At 44.9% G+C, this 22,345-nt stretch overlaps 1 protein-coding gene across 5 annotated transcripts in view; it reads left to right on the forward strand.

The window, feature by feature from the left end:
- Positions 1-22,345, forward strand: part of Magi1 (membrane associated guanylate kinase, WW and PDZ domain containing 1) — a 614,610-nt gene that overhangs the window by 569,353 nt on the left and 22,912 nt on the right. For 3 of the 5 annotated variants that reach the window (XM_077795606.1, XM_077795607.1, XM_077795608.1), the window contains exons 13-16: positions 3,247-3,278; positions 13,474-13,690; positions 17,849-17,932; positions 21,367-21,458. In XM_077795606.1, the coding sequence (XP_077651732.1) occupies positions 3,247-3,278; positions 13,474-13,690; positions 17,849-17,932; positions 21,367-21,458 (425 nt within the window). The remainder of the gene's footprint in view (positions 1-3,246; positions 3,279-13,473; positions 13,691-17,848; positions 17,933-21,366; positions 21,459-22,345) is intronic. The other 2 variants (XM_077795604.1, XM_077795605.1) reach the window with 1 other exon arrangement.

The raw sequence follows: 22,345 nt of genomic DNA on the forward strand, positions 1-22,345 counted from the left end.
TTAATATTTTATTGCCTCAGTGAGAAGTGAATGCAGTATTCTTGAAAAGGAATTCTAAATAAGGCTAAAGTAGCCTTAAACTAGTGTCTCTGATCCCTACCCCTCCTCGCTCCAGGAGAAGCATCCCTGTCATGTTTGATGGGGACATTCACCACCAAAAGCCAGGCATGTGTGGGCAACTGTCCCCTGCCACACCTGCATTCTGCTGCTTGCTGTTTTAACACCTCATTATGTTTTGGAGGCCTTAAGTGTTTTGTGGTTTTGGTGTTTTTATTGTTGTTGTTGTTTTGGTACCAGAAGATTACACCCAGGGGTGCCTAACCACTGAGCCCCATCCCCAGCCCTATTTTGTATTTTATTTAGAGACAGGGTCTCCCTGAGTTGCTTAGGGCCTCACTAAGTTGCTGAGGCTGGCTTTGAACTCACGATCCTCCTGCCTCAGCCTCCCAAGCCACTGGGATGACAGGTGTATACCACAGGCAACCTGCAGTGTTCTTATCTGTCAACTGAGCTCATTTCTTTGAACCAGTGCAGAGTGTTCAAAGAACACATGGGTGGGCCACCCCCAGTTTATGTAATCCCTCCAGTGGTTTCCAGGTTTCCCTTATGCCAACAATGCTATAGTGAATGTCCACCTGGATGCATCTTGGGTGGGGTGTGCATCTCTGTGATGAGAAGGAAAAGTGCCCTTTAGTTTGGGTCTGAACATCGTAAGAGACTGGCCAGTGTGGATTGAAACCATCTTGCCCTGACTCCACCTGCCTGGGTGGAGATTCCTAATGCATATTTTTATATGAGGTCATTAGGATCCCAGGCAGAGGCAGGTTCTGTAAAAGCTAGCTGTAATGAAACCTGGTTTATTTTACTTAGCCCCCTAACTGAAGCATTCTTAGCTATCTGAATTTAACCATGCAATATAATATAATTTTGAGTGCCTCCAGTGATCCATATTATTTTTACGGAAATCATATGAATATACCTGAAAATGCCTGATGATTATTTTCAGATTAATAAAGAAATATCAGAATTTTTCAACTCGTTGTCTATGGGCGAAATATTTCTCCTAAGTCTTTTTTATATGTTGATATGTTTAGCAGATGGGTTCTCCCTAGTTAGAGCAAGATAATCATACCCACTTCCTTTTTGAATGATGTCACTTGGCCAAGGAAGGTGAGAGATTTAGATGTTGGAGGTGAGTTAGGTAGAAGGCTTTTAAACAGCCAGGCCCCGTGGCACACACCTGTCATCTCAACGACTTGGGAGGCTGAGGCAGGAGGATCATGAGTTCAAAGCCAGCCTCAGCAACTTAGCAAGGTCCCAGGTAACTTAGTGAGACCCTGTCTCAAAGCAAAATATAAAAAGGGCTGGGGATATGGCTCAGTGGTTAAGCACCTGGGTTCAATCCCTGGTACTACAGAAAGATGAAGAAGAAGAAGAAGGCTTTTAAGCATTTCCCCTTATTTATCTTCGCTATCTTGGGAAGTGAGATTTATCATTTCCATCTTGCCTCTGGAGAAACTGAGGCATTGAGGTTCTAGCGTGTCATGCTAAGGGTTGCCTGAGTTTACCTTAATTGAAAAAAAAATTCGTTCTTTCTAGAGTTTCCTTAAATATGGTCCTCTGACATCTTGCATCAGATGGCCTAGGAAGAGCTGTTAATTAACACTGCAGATTCCTGGGCCCCTGAGGTTGGCGCCTGGGGTTCTGCATTTTTAACAAGGAACCTAATGTTCCTGAGGCACTCCAAAGTCCCAGAGCCAGACTGTGCTGACCTCATTCTGGCAATGTGAGGAGCCTCCGTGGAGACGGTCCCCAAAGTATCTCAGCAGGAGTGATTCTTGTCACGCTTCACTTGCAGTGGGCACACCCGTGTCACTCCTCTGGGTGACTTCGTCCTCCCTCGCCCACTTCCGTTGCCTGGAATTACTTGTGCTGAACTTCTCCTGGCTTGTGGCTGGCTTGACAAGTCACTTCCCAAAGAGTTGACATCATCCCGGTACTGCACAGGAATCGCTCTCAGGAACAAGTTGAAATTTCTTCTGCAGAATCCACAGATCCCAAGTGTATCTCTGTCACTTGGTATATAAATGGAATCTGCCTTTCGCATTCTAACCCCTGCCGGGACAGAATGAATGAATGAATAAATAAATAAATAAATAAATAAATAAATAAATAAATAAATAAATAAATAAATAAATAAAGGTGGCAGCTTGTGAAAAGGATCACTTCTGAAACCCCAAGATGTGCCTTATTTTTCTTTCTCACCTCTCTTTCTCACACTCCACGGGTGACACATTCCCTCTAAGCCTGCCCCTAGTTGCTACTGAGTTTTCTAGAAGTGCAGATATCACTGTCTGGTCCCCCCCCCCCCCCCCCCCCGTCAGCTTGTGCCCTCCCACTAAGCAGAGGGTTTGGGGACAGCCAACCACTCTTTCTCCAAGAGCGTCTCTTTTTGTCCTCAGCTGTGTGTAATTTTTCTCTCTCATGCCCAGTGACATGCTTTGCCCTCGGGGGGCTGGACTGAGTGAGCCCCAGTCTTTCTAACAAGCCAAGGAGGAGGTTGGCTGGGTGACTGACTGACAGGCATCCAGACAGGAGCTGATGATCATCGGGGAGGGATCCTAGACCCACTTGGACTTGGGCTCCTATTTTTTCCCTTCTTCTGGCAAAAGAGCATCCGTCTTTGTTGTGGTGTTGAGCTCATCCAAATCAAGAAGGCGGCTTCTCTTCTAAAAGACAGAGAGGAGAAAAAAGAAAAAAAGACAGAAATGGAAAAAAAATTTAATTTTAACCATGCTCTCCTTTGAAACTAAATATATACCCCTTCCTCTATTCTGATTGGTCTGCTTCCGTTGACAAGTGGATCGCGGGGGAAAGGAAAAGATCCTGGACTTAATTGTAAGTTAAGTCTCTCTTAATCCAGAAGAGCATTTGAGATTCTGTCCGAGTGTTCAATTTCCCAGGCCGCTGAGGTCTGTGAATTTCTTTTCCAAGCCTCCAGGCTGCTGCAGTACAACTCAGCATAGCTAATGCAGATAGATCTGCCTGTCGCCTCCCTCCTCCCTCGGCTTTGATTCGATATGAACAGCCTGGTAACTCCGATGCTGGGGAGAAATCTGACATAACTCTGCAGATGGCTAGGTGGCCATGAAACACCTGGGGATTGTTCTTTAAGAAAAAGGTAACATTTATATGCTAATGATCTCTTCCCCCCTCCCCTCCTTTTTTTTTTTTTTTTTCTTCCAGGGCTGCCGGTTCCCAAGAAGAGCCCAAAGTCGGTAAGGACTTGTCAGCTACTTGGTGCTTGTTTGGGGGTGGGGGGTTGGCGCGGGGGTTGGTGTGGGAGGGTGTGCGAGATCTGGCTTCCCTTGGCTGAATGCATTTCGGAGACGGGAGCCGGTGGCTTGCTTTGATTAAGTTCTGGGGATCTGTTTGGTATAGATGGGGGTTTGGGCTTATCTTGTAAACTATGGGGGATTCGTGGGCAAAGCTGCAGGAGCTGGGATAAAGGATTGCATGTGAGTACCTTCACCATGCAGAGGGATCACAACTCTCCTTCCAGCAGATGAGTTTCAGAGCCGGGTTTTAACTTGCTACATACAAATGCTATTGTTTCCTTTTGGAAAAAGACTCCACCTGCTCCCTGGGTAGCATTGCTCTCAACTGGTGTTTCCAGCCGGTTCACATGGCTACTCATTCTCTCCCAGAGCATTTTTTTTTCTTTTTTTTTGGTGCATGGATTGATGACTTATTTACAAATTCTAAAGCCTGTAGGTTTAAGGAAGGCTTCTTTTGCCCCGTGAGCATGTCCATGCTCGGGTGGAGCAGGTTTTGCGTGGCCCCAGCCCTGAGAATAAGACATTTCCTAGCTGTGGAAATGCCCTTTGTTGTTTGGCTGGCTTTAGCAGCATTATGCTGCAGGTATAGGATTCTTTAAAAAAAAAAAAATCAATGTTTTGCTGTCCTTTCTAATCTGGTTTCCCTGAAGATGCATTACCTACTTGACACGTTAGCTAATGGCTTGGAGGTTATGGTGTTTGGGCTTGGTGGTCTGCTGCTTTTGCTCCGGGGGGCACTAACAACAAATTAAAATGCTACTTAAAAATTCAAAATCTGGAACTCTGTGTAATTGATCGGGGTGGGAAGAGGCTTCCCAGTTCATTAGCACTGGGATCCAGAAGGGTGCTTCCTGGTGACTTAAAAGATTTTGGGGGGGACGGGCAGATTTACAGCTTCGTGCATCCCCCCCCACCCCCCGGGAAAGAAGGACCTTTAAAACTTTGCATGCTTCCAGGGCTGGGCTCAGTTCTTCCCACCTGTCTCCAAGCGTGGTGGCGCCAAGCAGAAGTTTATTAAGACAGGAGAGGGAGCTTCCTGCATCCCCGAGCCCCACTCCTAAGTTCTCCAGAGAGAAAAACCTGCAGTCATTGATGTGATTCCATTGGCATAGTGCCATGGTGATGGGGAAGGGCGACTCCAGGGCTGCTGGCCCTGTCAGTCTGTGTTAGGCAGGGATGGGCTGGTCTGTGTCCACACTGGAGCTCCAGAGATGCTAACTCGTGTGCATGTGCGCATGTGTGTCCCCCTGTCCCTTGCCCGTCGTCAAAAACCCATTTGGCCTTCAGAAAAATAGAAGTGAGTCTGGAAGACGTGTCTCCCGAGCTCGGGTTGGCGCAAGCCGTTTTTTTCTCTTTTCTCCTCCCCTACCTGCAGCCATGCTGGGCTGAGACATGGGTTTATTTTAAACACCTGCATGGCCCAGACAAGAAGCCTATGGGGAGACATAGCAGTGTGACACTGGTGGCATGACCAGAGGCAGCCAGGTGTCCCTCTCTGGCATCCTACTTACATTTACTGGGCACAAGGATTTTTGAAATCCGGGTACAACTCATCTTCCCCATAGCGTTTTGGCATTACCTGGGGAACCCCCAAAGGGTCTCAAACAGGTACAGAGCCTGCATTCACCAACGCAGTGGGCGCCCCCACCCTGGAGCCAGTTTATTTTGCAAGAGCCATGTCATTAGCAAGCAGCCAGCCAATTACTCGGGCTGCCTTCCTAGGGAAAGAGCTCTCTTAACGGCTTTGGCCACAGTCTGCTGGCTCTTAATTACCACAGGCCCACACAGTGGTGGCTGCGGGGCTCCCAAAGAACAAACCCCCCAACTTGAGGCTTGTCTTTCCCCGATTCCAGTGCCAGCACGGGGATGACGGTCTGGGCGGCAGTGCTGGTCCACTCTGGCAGCTGCTGCAGGAACTCGGGGGCTGTCAGCCAAGGTGTGCTCTTGGCAGTGGAGCTCACATCTGTGATGGGTGGGAGCTCTGCACAGGTGGGCGGGAAGCCCCTTCCCTCTCCCAGTCGGCATCTCAGTGATGTCCTACCACAGAGACGGGGGGGGGGGGATTTTTCTGGTGGGGGATCCACAAGGAAGCTGGGTGCCCTGGGACCTGAAAGTCGCTCACTCGGGTTGGGACCGATTGGGCCAGTTCTGCAGGCTGCATGATCACAAGCCTGGGTTGTGACTCGCTTGGATTTGCCAAGCAGCTCTGTGCACGTGGTTTTGGAATCCAGGACGGGGGGCTGGGGTTGTATTTTTCTTAGAGGTTGCTGGCTTGATCGGTTTCCTCAGGTGACGGACAGCTTCTGCGTGCTTTCACACCTCATTTCTTTTCTTTTTAAATGTTTGCAATAATTAGTTAGTCTTTATTAGAGCAGAATGTCATATTCCCCCTCCTGGGTATCCCTATAAGCATATTTTTTTTCAATTTTTTTTTAAGTTGTAGGTAGACACCATACTTTTATTTTATTTATTTGTTTTTATGTGGTGCCGAGAATTGAACCCAGGACCTCGCACCAGCTACACAGGGGCCCTACCACTGAGCCCCATCCCGAGCCTCCCCGTAAGTTTATTCTTAATAAGCAGCTTCACCCACTGGATTGAGTGTGGTTGCTCAGTTTGTGGTTATAGCCTCATTGGGGACAGTGACTATGTCTTAATATCATTGTATTTATTTGATATCTGAACTTCCATAATATCAGGGATTTCTCTGCCAAACAACAGAGATAAAAATAAAAGATATTTGCTGTTGGGTTTTAGATCTCTCTAGAAAACAGATTCTCTGGCTCAACTTAGTCATCCTGACTGCAAACTTAACTGGGACTGTCAGTCTGAATCACACTTAAGGACGTTCTGTCTGAGAATTTAAAATGACCAGTGTCACACCAGACCCTGTGTTTTAAGTCACATTCACTTGGATTTTCCTCCTACTTCCTTTTTCAACTTTTTCTTTCTCTGTTTCTTCATCTGCCCATCCACCCCTCTCTGTATCCATCTGTCCGTCCATCTATCTATATGTACAGCCATCCTTACATACATTCATCTTTGATTTACTTACCCACCCGTCTGTTCATCCATTTATTCCACAAACTAGTATTAAGAACCTATCAAATGCCAGGTGTGATAGCACACGCCTGTCATCCCAGGGGCTCAGGAGGCTGAGGCAGGAGGATCGAGAGTTCAAAGCCAGCCTCAGCCACTTAGCGAGGCCATTAGCAACTCAGCAATTAAATGTATAAAAAAAGGGGGCTGGGGATGTGGCGTGGGGGTTATGTGTCCCTGGGTTGAATCCCCAATACCCTCCCCCCAAAAAAAGAACCTATCAAGTGTCAGGTTTGGTGTGAGGCACTAGAAATGCAATAATAAATACGATGCTCCATGGTTGTGGCATTGCTCTTTTTAAAGCTCATAGACAAATAGGGTCTTGATTACTCCATTCATTGAAAACGGCTTCATTGTCAGAGTTCCCCAAAATGTTGTATGCACTCACTCCATCAGCAAGTGTTTACTGAGTGTCTTCTCCTGCCACACCTAGTGCAGGTTTTCAGTGGGAACTGAAATAGGAAATACTGCTTTCATGGAACTGGTGAGAGAAACCACATGAACAGATCTTTACCATGAAAATTAAAGTCTACTGAGAATATATTTTGAGAAGTTAATGTGGCAGAAGTATAACATAGACAAGTATACACCTTACGAAAATCATTCTGCTCTCAGTCACAACAAGCAAGTAGTCACAGAAAGTCAGGACAAGATGAAATTCAGTGCTGTGACGGAGCTATGTTATACTTTGGAGTTCCCCGGCAGCCTGAGTGATATAGGAAACCAGATTATTTACTTACTATTATTGGATAAAAGAAAGTGTATTAAGGAGACAAATCTTCCTACTGACTGGAAGGGACCCTGGATGGCGGGCAAGGAGATTTCTTCAACTTCTTTCTGGCAAACTTAGCAAGATAAAAATAATAACAGCAGGCCTTTGTTCATGGCACTCCATCTCTTTTTCCTTTAAAGGGATGCTAAAGGAAAACCAGTCCTTGAGACACAAAGACGGTAGAGAACGTGCACATTGAGCGATCCCCACCTGAATCATTCAGTTTTATGAATCCTGCCTTTTTCACTCTCTCCAAGTTGCTGTTCACCCTTCTCTCTGCTCCCCCTCGCCCAAGGCCACCTGTCTCACCAGCATGGCCACAGATCCCATCACCATTCCCCAGGGAAGCAGAGAGACTGGTAAATGGGGGATGGCTGAGTGAGTTTACCCAGGTGATATTTCCTGGCCTCTCCCCTCCACACAGCTGGGTTCAGGTTCAAGATCTCAGGGGAGAGCCCTTTGGCGCCCCCTAGAACAAAGACAGTGCATTTTTTTCTTTTTTCTGGTACCAGGGATGGAACCCAGGGGCACTCGGCCACTGAGCCACATCCCCAGCCCTATTTTGTATTTTATTTAGAGACAGGGTCTCCCTGAGTTGCTTAGGACCTCACTTTTGCTGAGGCTGGCCTTGAACTTTCGATCCTCCTCCCTCAGCCTCCCGAGCTGCGGGATCACAGGCGTGTGCCACTGAGCTTGGCATAGTTTTGGATTCCGTTAAAACATGGCATTGGGAAGCAAAGCTTGTGTTCATATCCAGTCAGGGCTTTCGCTCTTCTTCCTGCACTAACTCCTTTCACATGCCTTTTGGGAGAAAGTCATTTAGCTTCGACCCATCAATGATGCCAGAGACCCCCCCCCAAAAAAAAAAAAAAAACCAAAACAAACCAACAGGACACAGAGCCATCCTTTGCTGGGTTTTGGATCTGAGTCTCTGGTTTTCATTCAACCTCCAATGACATTGACCTCATCAGCACTTGGAATATTTCCTGTTGTCCATGTGAATTGCTCCAGTGGCCTTGGGTCTTGGCAGATAAGTGAACTGTAAATAATTTTGCTTTAAAATGGATCAATTTGTCATTTTTCAAGCCACATGAATTCTCTTCATCATTTAAGCTCCTAAGTGCTGTCTGTATTCATTTGCTCTTCCGAGCAAATATTTTCAGTTCACTTTGTAAGTACCTCCATTTCGAAATCATTCTGCGAAATAACTGATCAGTTGATTTCCCCATCCCATTTCCATTTCTACAAACCGTGGCATCTTCCCGATTATCCTGGCCTGACAGGAAGCAGTGTAAGGGTCGTTCACTTCAGGGAGGATGGTACGGTTCTGTCTTAGAAGGTCTTATGATACAAGATCAGGGCCACTGTGTGGCTAAGGACTTTTATGGAGGTTTTAAAATCGAGCCCCTTTCCTTCTTCCTAATTTGCTGTGATTTGAGACTCAAATCAAATTCTTGCTTCAAAAATATTAGCATGGCTGGGTGCAGTGATGCATGCCTGCAGTTTTTCTGTCCCCAGCCACATGGGAGGCTGAGGCAGGAAGATCCCAGATTCGAGGCCAGCCTCAGCAACTTAACAAGACCCTCAAAAGGGCTGAGGATGTAGCTCAGTGGTCAAGCATCCCTGGGTTCAATCCCCATAACAACAACAAAAAAAAGTGGCAGTGCTTGGTATTGCTCTCTCTCAAATCCCAAGCATTTGCTGAAGCTGGAGACGTGGAGGGCAGGAACCCTGTTTGTAATACACCCCCTTCTTCTGTCCCCCAGGGGACTGCAGGGACAGCCTCCTCATTGGCCTGCCTGTTCCACTGCTTTCCCAGCTCAGCTCCCTGCCCAGGAGCCGGAACAACATTCTGGGAGTATGTTGGCCACTTTAGATCATGAGTGGGTCCCCATCTCCCAAGCCAAAAGCCAAGTGCAGACTCCCTGCCACAGTCTGGAAGCAGACTTGGCCTCCGAGTTCATCTTAGACCACCCCATTGCCCTGCCGGGCAGGGCCGGCCTTTCTACCCTGGGGACTTAGAAGCTGCTGTGACTGTTGGTCGAACATTCCTCCACAGGTTCCTGGTACCTCGTATCTGAAGGACATTGCAGTGTGCAGTTTTCATGCAGTTTTCAATACAGGAGGGCCATTTGGCTAATGTCCACCCGTACACATACAGTCACGGGCATCAGCTACACGTTCAGATATACATTCCAGGAGGTCAGGTACCCTTATTTACCCACTGTGCACCCCCAGGCTCCAACACAGGCACAACCATCAACACATACTTGTTGGTACAGTGAGTTTGTTGCAGGTAGTCAGAGGAGGGCCTGGGATGATATTCTGCCATTGGTGTACCAGATGCTTCTCTCCATCATGTTTTTAGTATACACAGGGTCCCTTTAAGAAGCTTGAAAGGAATTGGGGTGGGGTGCAAGCCTGTGATCCAAGTGGCTCGGAAGGCTGAGGCAGGAGGATCATGAGTTCAAAGCCAGCCTCAGCAAAAGTGATGCTGTAAGCAACTCAGGGAGATCCTGTCTCTAAATAAAATATAAAAAAGGGCTGGGGATGGGGCTCAGGGGTTGAGCACTCCTTGGTTCAATCCCCTGTACCAAAAATAAAATAAAAGCTGGTGTCTCACCTAAGAGAATGAGGCAAAAGACAATCACAGTAATGCAGACCTGGTCCCAGGCTGTCACTAGTTCAAAACTGAATTTACTTTCAAGTCCCAAGTCCTTAGGGAGGTAATCTAGAAAAGACATACAAGTTAACTTTAATTTTGGGAGATAGATGTATATATACGTAAATGTAGCTTTTCTTTTGAACAATCCAGGGCATAACCAGATAAAAGACAGCATCATAAATAATTAGCATGCTCCCAGAAAATAAAAATCATATTTGAAAATTTTACATACAAATAGCATAGTTAAGTGTATATATATATATATCTCCCAGAGTGCCAACAAGAGTTTTGATACTGAATCCATTTTCAAATCTATTTTCAAATGCATTTTCAAATCATTTAAATGATTTTGAGATGGATCATAAAGTTAAGTCTTACCAAAGAAGAAATGTAAAACTCTTCTCCAGAATACTCTGTACTTAGCCCACTAATAGGCCACTTGTGTATGCCAGTCAATGGCAGTTTAGTGGTGGCACCGTTTGGAGAGCACATTCTCACAATGCACCTGTACTTCTCTGCCAAATAGAGGGACAAGATTTAGATGGCATTTAAAAGGGACTCCAAGGTACAATTCAACTGAGAAGCAGTTTTGCAACCTTATTCCAAATTGTATCTGTCATTGTGTATTAAATTGAAGCTAAATAAGTCACTTATTTGGGAGGTGAGAAAGGCTATTATAATTTGAAAAATGATCCAGGCCTTGCCAGTGGATTCCAAATGTACATTCTCTTTATGGTGAAGTCACCTCTCTAGTTAAAGAGATTCAAATCTTCCAGGTCATCTGGGCACAGTGGCACATACCTGTCATCCCAGTAGCTTGGGAGGCTGAGGCAGGAGGCTTGGCGAGTTCAAAGCCAGCCTCAGCAAGGCCCTGAGCCACTTAGCAAGACCCTGTCTCTAAATAAAATATAAAAAAGGGCTGAGGATGTCACTAGTTGGTTAAGCACCCTGGGTTCAATCCCCAGTCCTTAAATCAATCAATCAATCTTCCAGGCTAGAGTTTTATTGTATGGACGTTTTAGGGTCCTGGAAGCCCTCGTGTGGCATGCCAAGTGTATAAGCACATGTGTGTAGAAAGTGGGTAAAAGCACAGGGGCACTCTCTGCAGCAGGAAGTTCCAGCACTTTCCTCACACTCTCTCAGTGGGGTAGGGTTGCCGGAAAGGTCTTTTTCTCCAGTTCAGGGGAAAGATACGGTGGAAGAGGTTAAAGTTAGGTTTCAAGGGGCCAATGGTCCAAGAAGGCTGTAGTGCAGGGACCCAGAGTAACCTTACAAAAGAGATAGCAGGCTGGGCACAGTGGCGCACGCCTGTAACCCAATCAGCTCTGGAGGCTGAGGCAGGAGGATCGTGAGTTCAAAGCCAGCCTCAGCAAACGTAAGGCACTAAGCAACTCAGTGAGACCCTGTCTCTAAATAAAATATAAAAAAGGGCTGGGGATGGGACTCAGTGGTTGAGTGCCCCTGAGTTCAATCCCCGGTACCCACCCAAAAAGGAAATGATGGTTGGTGGATGTTGCCTTGAGATCCTCCCGCCTTAGCCTCCCAAGCTACTAGGACTACAGGCATGCGCCACCACACCCAGCCATAATTCCACGTTTTTTCTACATATTGTGGTGTGTGTGCACACCAACAGTGTGCTGATCTTGTGCATGGTTGTTTATAATATTGATACCTTTCTAGGGGACACATGAAAAGAAAAACATATCCCTACTGGCATGCAAAAGAGAAGGGGTGTCTTATCTGTCTTGGTCATTTTCTCACCCTCATATCTTCACTGTTGCTCTGGGGAGCTAGAGGACAGGGGTCACCTCTTAGGACAGAGGTCCAACACCTGGCCTGATAGTCAATGCACAGTGGTTGAGGGCACTTGGAGGAGGGTGGGGTCCAAGTTCTGTTCCAGGGCTTGGAGTGCTGATCCTTCCACCTCTGGGCTGAGCTCTTCATCATCAGTGAGAACAGGGTGTTGTGGTGTTGGCGGTGGTGTTTGTCGCCACCCAAAGGCCAATGCATTTTCCTGGTGTCTTCACCAGTTTCGCATCCCCTTGGATCGGATGGAATCAAGCCTCGCTCACAGTTTCCCCAAGTGTAGGATACGGTCCTCAGATGTCTCTGATGATGACACCTGATGAAAGAGTTGAGGGAACCGAGATGCTTGAGGTTGAAGATCTTATAAACTACTTTAAAAAACACAAGCTGCCCAGGATCCGTTAGAGAGGATGGAGATGCCCTTCCTCTCCCCCTTTACCGTGATGCTCAAGCACGTAACTATGGTGATGTGACATCTCTTACACAGGAGGCAGGATTCTAGGAGTTTTATTCTGAATAGAGGAAACGGAATACCTGGAATTACCACAGTCTTTTATTAAAGAAAATAGGAGCTAAATTATTTTATTTTCCACCCATCATTTTTCTTCTCGGTAGGTTTTGTTCTCTGTTCCCTTGCCATTCAAAGAGCGTTTCATGAAATGGGAAGGGCCTCTGCTTAGCTGGTTTTAATGAACAGGAACTTGCTTCTTCTCTTAAAATTTAATTGGAACTCCCCTGCAAATGCCACTTAGACTGTGGATAAGTTGCAAGTTTAAGGAGGCTGACCCCCCAGGAATCAACCATATATAAAGTTCAGTCTTGACTTTTTTTTTTTTTTTTCGATACCAGAGATTGAACCCAGGGGCTCTTACCTACTGAGCCACATCCCCAGCCCTTTTTTTGTATTTTATTTAGAGATAGGGTCTCACTGAATTGCTTAGGGCCTCACTAAGTAGCTGAGGCTGGCTTTGAACTCTTGATCCTCCCGTCTCAGTCTCTTGAGCAGCTGGGATTATAGGGGTGCACCACTGGTCTTGACTTTTAAACCACATCTGAAAAATTGATTAGCTAAGAATTATGAAAGCTTTTCCCATGATAGCATTTTTTTTTAATCTTTAACTATCAGTCTTCATATAACTAAGCATGTTTTTTCTGTTTCTCCTGGTCTGTTTGTTGGTTGGTTTTTCTTTCCACTTTTTAATTGGTGCATTATCACCATGTTTGCTTCTGCAGTATTGGGCATTGAAGTCCAGGCCTCACCCATGCTGGACCACTGAGCTACATCCCTCATCTTCTCCCTGTTTTAGAAGAACTGATGCAAACCTTTAGAGAGGACTTGTATGTTTTATTATCAAAAGATGCAACATATGGTACCCCAAGGGGCCTTTTAGCCCTGATTGTATTTCTTCTAGATGTTATTCCCTATGGCTAAACCACTCCTGGTATTTTGTGTCACATGTTTTTGTCAAGAAATGAGGAGGTTAAAGCTGATCCATCTTGCAGTAAACCAGCCCAGTGTCTTAGCTCAGAACCTATGAAGAGAATTAGATTTGTTTTCTGCTGCAGCCCAGAGAACAGTGTGCTTTGTGATTATGTCGTTCTGTCTGGCCTGCCCCTCTATCTGTCTGCCAATCACTTGGGGATTTATCTGCATTCTGCACTCACTGGAGAAGGAGGACACCCAAAGGTTGTTGATGTATTTATGGACAGTGTTTGCAAAAGTGTCCAACAGAGCCGAGCTGGTGGGAAAATGCCCACTGGTAAACCGGCAATGATCTCTTGCTTACTTTCAGCAACCACTGGAAAGGAAAGACAGCCAGAGTAGTTCTCAACACAGCGCTTCCAGCCACCGGAGCCTGCACACGGCGTCCCCGAGTCACAACACGCAGGTGCTCCCCGAGTACCCACCTACCGAGGCTCCCGCTCCAGATCAGATCGACAGCTCTGGGCAGAAGAAACCAGATCCTTTTAAAATCTGGGCCCAGTCCAGGAGCATGTATGAAAACCGACGTGAGTAGTGCCCCCAGGCTGCCTGCCCCAATCCCCTCCCCTGGGCCGGGCTCCTCCAACACAGCAAGGCTCCGAGTGTAAACTGGACCAGGGTATATCAGGATGAGGATTAGGCTCCTCAGAAAGCACCATCTGCTGGATCTCCATTTGGAGGCTCCGTTATGTCTCCAGGTTGGGAAACAGGGTAGAAAGGGATGCCCATCCAATCCCCAGCCTGGAGAAAAACCCATTTATTTTTCTCTGTAGTTGAAAGAAGGGGCAGATAAGAATGGCCGTCTCCTATATTCTTACCTGAACTGGAGTCTTGCAAGACAGTCTGATAGATAATAGAACCTAAATATGTATGGGTGGTAAGAGGAAAATATGATTTTAGAGGTAACGAGGAGAAATTAAATGCTTACTTTGTGGTCACTTGGTTTTGAAAAATACTGGTAATTTTTTTTTTAATCATTCTCAGTTTTTCTAAACATGCCCTCCAAAAAAAAGGGGGGGGGTGTGAACTAGGCTTTAATTATTTATATAGTGAGTAAGTGTTTTCTTTGGTTTTACCTTTCCTATAAAAATAAGTTAGTGATGGTGTACTCTGTAACTTCTTGGCTTTGATAAGCCTGTTAAACCCTTTCAGTTTAACTTTTTCCTCTTTATTATGAAATGATTTCCAAAAGCTATTCACCATAAATGATACTCATTTATCTCAATGGCGAAAGTTCTTACAAAGTTTGAATTTTAGATGGTGCCCGTTGAGCCTTTTTGGGGGGTGTGGCAACTTCTGACATTCTCTCCTGATCAGGGGCGGCCCACCTGTGACCTCTCTGCCCCTCCTTTTCCCTTTTTCGCATGGAGTGGGAAAGATTGTCAGGAGAGGGAACGTAGGGTGGAAGGGCCTGAGAGACTTGCCTGTCCCTTTGTCCCTGTCACCCCTACCATGGCTATAGTTCCAGCCACAGCTGTGGTCACTTCTCAGCCAGGGCCCCCATAGAGGTCATGGTGCAGAGGTTAGAAAGATATCACTGAAGTCCCCCAGAGACCGGGCTGAAGGGAATGAGGTTCCATTTGGAACATCCCTCCCTCACACACAGGAGCGGCAAGCACAGGCTGAGCATCCCTGGCTGTCTTAGTTTATCACTTCTGTGCCTGAAGGAACTGACCAGCACCATTATACAGAAGGAAGAGTTTATCTTGGGGGCTCACAGTTTCAGAGGTCTCAGTCCATAGATACCAGGCTCCATTCCTCAGGGCTCCAGGGGAGGCAGGACATCATGGAGGAAGAGTGTGGTGGAGGGAAGCAGCTCACATGGCGATCAGGAAGCAGAGAGACTCCACTCTCCAGAGACAAATAGAGACCCCAGAGCCACGCCCCCAATGCCCCCTCCTCCAGCCACACCCACCTCCTCCAGCCACCACCCAGTTAATCCCATCAGGGGTTCATTCACTGGTTGGGTTAAGGCTCTCACAGCCCAGTCATTTCTCCTCTGAACCTTCCTGCACCGTCTCACATGTGAGCTTTTGGGGATCACCTCACATCCCAACCCTAACACTGATCCAAAATGCTGGCAACCAGAAGTATTTCCGATTTTGGAATTTTTCACCTTTTGCAATATTTGCATTTCCATAATGAGATATCCTGGGGCTAGAATCCCAGTCTAAACATAAAATTCATTTGCATTCCATATGTACCTTATACACATACCCTGAAAGTAATATTATACATTTTTAATAATTTTGCACATGAAACTTAAGTCTGGTGGTGTTGGACTTTCTACTTGCGGTGCTGTGTTGGCATTTAAAAAGTTTCCAATTCTGGAGCATGTCAGATTTTTAGATTAGGGATGCTCAACTAGTAAGAGCCTGGGTCCATCCTCACGACGTCTCCTCCCTCATTATAATGATTTCACTTAAATAAGAAAAAAAAAACACTACTGAAGAATGTTTTCCAAAGGGGACTATTTTCATATTCCCTACACATTCCTCTCTAACCATGAGACTCCTCCAATCAATGCCCAGCTTCAGGGGATGTTGAGATATTATTGCTTTATTGACCACGCTCCTGCTTTTCTCAGTACAGTACACATTTATGATTGAGTTTTCCATGTACGAATCTCACTGTGATAAAATAGATCACGCTTTGAAGGGCTGGCAGCGCCCTCCTGGATTGGCAAGACCATTCTCCTGCACCTGTTCGATAGGAGGCTCCAACTCGTTTTCACCCAGATGGGAACAGCATTTCTTAGGATTTGGGTCTTTCATCCAATTTTTATGAAAGTTTCCACCAGAATGAAATAATATCTAATGTGACCATAACCAGCTGCTGTCAGCATTGAAAAGGCTCAAATGGCAGCTGGAATGAAATATTTGGGATGGTTTCAGTTCTGCGCCTTCACTTTCTTTAACATCGAAGGAATCAGATAGAACAGCCCAAATGAGAATCCATTTCGTTGTGGTGATTGCAGGCTCCCTAATGGAGCGATAGCAGCAGCCTAATTGATGTGAAGATTCCCATGGATTTTCTCCTCCCTGCTAAGTGAGAGAAATGATGACACTTCCCCCACCCGTGGTAATTGTTCTGTAGCTGTCACAGTTTCTTTTTTCCTTTTTTTTTTCACAGTATGAATGAAGGAACTCGAGTCAGTCTTGTCTTGGAATCAGGACTTTTTTTTTTTTTTTGAATCCCAGATCAGTTTCTGCCATTGCCCTGGGTTATTTTGTGTCTTGTCTTTTAAGAACCATAACAAAAATCCAGGGCATGCCCTGGGTAGCTTGAAATGAGCAGAGTACTCCAGGAAAAAACATCAGAAGTCTACAGCAGTTCCTTAATTGTACCAGATGATCCCCTTTTGGTTGAGAATATCTTGCCCTTATGTCTAATTTTATTGTTAAGGGCAGCTTGAAGATGAACAGATGAACACATTTTGCTTTTTTTTTTTAAATTTTTTGACACTGAGCCCCATCCCCAGCCCTTTTTAATATTTTATTTAGAGACAGGGTCTCATTGAGTTGCTTGGGGGCCTTGCTAAGTTTCTGAGGTTGACTTTGGACTCGTGATCCTCCTGCCTCAGCCTCCCGAGCTGCTGGATGGCACCACTGCACCAGCTAAACACATTTTGATCACTTTGCTTCATAGGTCTAACTGTTTTATAAAATACCATATTCTTCAATGCCAAAACAGCATTGTCAAAATGAATCCGTCTGAATTACAGATGTTAATGAATCCCTTTGAAGGGTTTCCATGTTTGATTAAAAACAAAGACAAGCATTAAAGTCCTTTAAAAGCCATGTTGTATTTTCTCCAGATAACATACCAATTGTGCACATGTCATGACATTGACACAATCTTATTAGTAAATGTTCGGGAAAATTGGCTAGCATCCAGTAGCATTTATTTCCAAAGAATTTTTAAAGCTTGCCATTGAAATTTTGCCTAATTGCAATATAGTTTGGAAAGAAAGAAAGAAAAAAAATGCTCAAAGTGCTCCTATCAACCAACATTGTCAACCTGTCCTGCTTTGGAGTGACTCGCTTAGAAGTTTGGAATTGATGACTGAGCTCCTTCATCATGGTGTCTAAGGAGCTCATGAGTACTTCTAGATTTTAAGCACTGTCATAATGATTCCTATTTTATGTGTTTATTCAGATCTTGGGGCAGATTTGACAATTGTGTGTCTGTGAGCATGAGACTATTCGGTTTGAACTGCCTAAAATTCACCTGGACTGGCCTTAGTACAAGGAGGAGTTCCGTCAGGAACTTCATACACTCCTAAATAAATATGAGTGTTGCAGATTTACCGATTTTTTTTTTCTCAAAAGGCAATGAGGGTTTAGATGAACCTTCTGTAGATTGAGACATGATTGAAACAAGTTCATCGGAGAATGTATTTTAGAGTCTAATTAAATGTGAAGAGCCTAAGGTGCTAAAGGGAGTCATAGGAACTCTCCGTGGTACAATTAGAAATTCTAGCTCTTTGACAAGTAAAGCATCATGAAAAAAAGAAGCCAAAATACAAAAAAAGAAAAACCATCAAATCATAGCCCTTAAAATCCATAGCAGCCATGACCCACTGTACCGAGGGGCGCGATCCCTCATCAATCACAACTGAGCTGAAATGAACTAACAAAGAATGTACATGAAGGGTTTGCAAAACTGTGAAATTAATATTCCAGCTATGTCACCTTCGCCTGCATCAGGATTGAGCAAGGGGGAAAGAGAGAGAGAAATCAGTTCCACGAATTTTGGAGAATGTCAGAGTAAGGACCCTGCTGTGGACTTGTATTTCTCCATTATCATTCATCTTGTTCCGTGTTCCCATCCGTCTGGGGACCTGGGGGGAAAGTCAGAAAACGGAGGGAGGGTAGTGCGCCCTGAAGGGAAGCCAGTGGCCTGTCCCCTTTGCCTAGTGTCAACTATTGACAAGATGAGATGAGGCGTGGTACAGGTCTTCGACATTGTGTTTCTGTCCATGGGGACATCAAGAGGGTCTCTGCGAACCTGGTTCCCCCATTGTCCCCAGTTATCAAAGGAAGTCTTTTGAGTGCTTTATTGAGTTGTTATTGGCATTGCCCAAAGGAGACTAACTGCTAAGATGGTTTCCCAGGCAAGACTTAAAAATGAAGACAACTGGACAAGGTTTTCTTAGTTCTATGTGATTAGCCTCACTAAGATAAAAATAAAGTGATATTAATATAAAAATGGCTCTTACCCCACTGGTTTATTACAAACTTAATTCTAGCTGGGCATGGTGGCTCATGCCTATAATCCCAGTGGCTCTGGAGGCTGAAGCAGGAGGATCATAAGTTTGAGGCTGCCTCAGCAACTTAGCGAGGCTCTGATCAACTCAGTGAGACCCTGTCTCTAAATAAAATACAAAACAGGGCTAGGGCTAGGGCTCAGTGGTCGAGTGCCCCTGAGTTCAATTTCAGGAACTAAAAAACCTCACTTAATTCTAATAGAATCTGCCTAAAATAGAGAATTAAACCTTTTGAGGTAAGCAGTTGAGAAAGCTCAGTACCTCTATGAAGTGGCATCAGAGGAGAGAGATTTGGGAATCCCATAATAAGTTTCAGCATTGATTCATCACCAAAGGTATATATTTGGGCAAATGACACTTCATTGGTGGAAAAGTCCATTTGTTAAGATGCTAAAGCTGAAGTACCAAAAGACTTGCTTTGTCCTGGGGTCTGTGTTTGTGTCTGTGTTTCCTGACTCATTGGTGGTGTCTTTAACATCCCGAGTGTCACTGGGCGGCTTTCTTTTCAAGGGAGAACTCTCAGAGTAGATTTGCCAGGTTCCCATTGATTCTCCAAAGGAAGCAAATGCTCTCTCTCTGGGGACTGAGCTGTGTGGTAAGCCTGAATCTGCAGCCACCCCTGCCCCACCTTGATGGCTGACACCTAAGTGTGCAACATCAGGCAAGAAGGGGCTCCATTTGGTGTCCCTGTGGGGTGGGCAAATGTCCCTGTGTTAAGTGATGCTAAGATGCTGGAGGTCTCTGCAGAGGCCCTTTCTCTGTCCCCAGAAAGGCCTCCTAGCCCTTGGCAGACTTCAGATAGGCCCTGAGGCTGGCAAAGAGCAGTGCTCTATTAGGGTAATAACCCTCCTACTTGAGTGAACCAAAGACCAGATGCTGCTTGACTTAATTTGTTGTTTCAATGAGGCTATTACAGCAAATACCCTTTACCCATCGACTTGCACAGATATATACATACATATATACAGTTACCTTAGTGTGCTCAATATTACTCTCCAATTGCTTTTACGGGCATCTTATGATGTCGCCGAGCTTGTGTTCCGTGGCAGCTTAGCTACAGCAATTACAATAAAAGAGGATTGGATGAAAAGCACCTGTGTAAAGCCAGAGCGTGCAGCTAGCTCAGGGAAAATAAGAGATTCAGAATCCTCTGGCTTGTACCTGCCTGACAGTTCCCTGCCTCTTGGTGTATTTAGTCACTCTACACCTGTAAAGGGACACTCTCGCTGACCAGAAAACTACATAGCCACGTTCTTCATTTCTATATCCTACTGTACAAACTTGGGGAAAGAATAAAATTTTCACTACTCACCTCTTAAGCCCTAAATACCATTAATTAAACAAACCAGAAAGTATGCAGAACAGTATTTTGAAATCTCCATAAGGATTCACAGCAACTAAATTATAGATGTTCTCTTTAAATAAAAGTGATGTCACTTTATAGGCCAAAAATACCCTATGTATACATTCAAGCATATTTAAAAATTAAGTGAAAATAGCCCTTTTTAATTACCTTAGTGAAGGAACAGAGTGGTATATAGAATTATTTCATATATAGTAGGCATCTATTTTTCTAGAAATTTCTTTTTAAAAATGATATTTTTATTTTAAAGCCCTTAAGCATTACTGAGTGCTAAACATAAGATATCAAGTTATTGGGTAATAAATGAGTACTTTCAATGTTGAAATATAGGCAGATTCTGGAATGAAGTAGTCATTTTAACAATGAGTTGTGGTTGGTTAATCTGGATTGTTTTTGTACTGGGGAATTGAACCCAGGGGTGCTTAACCACTGAGCCACACCCCCAGCCCTTTTTACTATACTTTACTTAGTGACAAGGTCTCACTGAGTTGCTTAGGTCCTTGCTGCTGAGGCTGGCTTTGAACTCATGATCCTTCTGCCTTAGCCTCCCAGGCCTCTGGGATTACAGGCGTGTGCCACCGTGCCCAGCATGGAATTTTTTGTCATCATGAAAGGTCGACTATCTTTTTCGGTGATGGTATTAAAATCCTGTAAACTTTGCATTTGGAAGAACTAGGTTTTTTGTTTTTGTTTTTTTCAGAGCTGGGGAGCAAAACCAGGGCCTGGCAAATAGGAAAGCACTCTACCACTGAGCTACCCCCAATCTTTGAGAGTAAATGTTTTGGTGAAAATGATCTAACAAATCAAATTATTAGTTTTACTCATCTTGATTATCTTAAGGAGGAAAAAAGTGACTTGAACATAAATTAGGAGCCGGGGTTGTAGCTCAGTGGTAGAGCATTTGCCTTGCACGTAGGAGGCCCTGGGTTCGACCTCAGCACCACATTAAAAAAATAAATAAAATAAGGTATGGTGTCCATCTACAATTAAAAAAATAAATAAAAAACACAAATTAGAATCAGGCACGGTAATGTACGTCTGTAATCCCAACAACTCAGGAGTCTGAGGTAGGAGGATCGCAAGTTTGAGGGCAGCCTTGGTCACTTAGCAAGTCCCTATCTCAAAAACCAAAAAAGGATGGGATGTAGGTTAGTGGTAGACCTCCCCGGGTCCAACACCTAGTACATAAAAAGCAAAAAATAAAAACAAATCAATCAGAAACACTTTTTAACCCAAGTCATTTTCTTCCATTTCCCTAGTTGATAAAACTTTTTAATTTACTTAATTCCCTTACAACAATACCCCTCTCTTAGGTGGCCGTAACGGTGTGGACTTGGTTAGGAATCATCAGTGACAGTTCTTTGAAGAACTTAGGGCCCAGTGACTGGTCTGTTTCTTGTGCCCGTGTCCTCTGTTACTCACCTGTCTGGATCCTTCTGTCTGTCTGCCTGTGTCAAAACGCTTTCATCTGCTCAAGCCTTGGCAGTCTCGGTCCTATAATTGTGCTCATCTTAGGGCCATGATTCCTTTGACCAGCCAAATAATCTGCCTTCCTTCTCCCCTCTCTGCAGTTCCCGACTACCAGGAACAGGACATCTTCCTCTGGAGAAAAGAGACTGGATTCGGATTTAGGATTCTAGGTGGAAATGAGCCAGGGGAACCTGTGAGTCTTGTCTGCTTCTTTCTTCAAGTGCTGTGTTCTGACACTTCACAATAAATTGATCACAGTGACAGGCCATGGAGACAGGAGTCCGGCTACACCCAGCTCTGACTCTCATCCTGAGCAGTGTGGGATTCTCCTGGGCTTTTGCAGATTTTTTTTTTTTTTTTTTTTTGACATGAGGAAGAAGGGAAGAAATCCTTAAAGTTCATAGTGGTGTGTGTGTGTGTGTGTGTGTGTGTGTGTGTGTGTGGACTATGGCAGCTGAGGGTGGAAAAAGAAAGGCAGAAGTGGGGTGCGCTCCCACTAATAAAGCCAGGGCCTGGTCCCCTTGGCTAAGTCTGTTCCTCTACCGGCAAGTAGGGGGCTTTGTAGGGTGAGTAGCTAGTACGCAGAGAAGACACCAGGCAGTGTGTCAGACATGAGAGTAGGACCCTGTCTTGATCAGAGTCATGACAGAACCCTAAACAGGGGTCAGGAAACATGGGCCTGAGCTTCTTTGGGTTTAGAATAAATGCAGCATATTTGATAGGAGTAAAGAGAACTAGAGATGTGTGTTGTTCGTTTCTTTTGGATAACAGCTGCCACTGTTATTCATTAAGCACCCACTGTGTGCCAAGTACTGTTTTAAAGCCTTTTCACGTACTTTTCATCCATCTGATCCATGAGTTTATCCCCAATTTTCAAATCAGAAGATAAAAATGCAGAAAGGTTAATTAACTTGCCCAAGATCACAGAGACACTGGCAAGAGTCCAGGAGCAGAATCCATATTGTTAGACACTGTTTTGTCCAAGTCCCTTGTAAACACCAGGTGTCTCATGAAGGTGATTGTAGTGTTACCTACTACAGAGAAGACAAGGTACACACAAATACTTCAGCTCGAGTTTAA

The sequence above is a fragment of the Urocitellus parryii genome, chromosome 3, assembly GCF_045843805.1.
Source record: "Urocitellus parryii isolate mUroPar1 chromosome 3, mUroPar1.hap1, whole genome shotgun sequence".
NCBI lineage: Eukaryota > Metazoa > Chordata > Mammalia > Rodentia > Sciuridae > Urocitellus > Urocitellus parryii.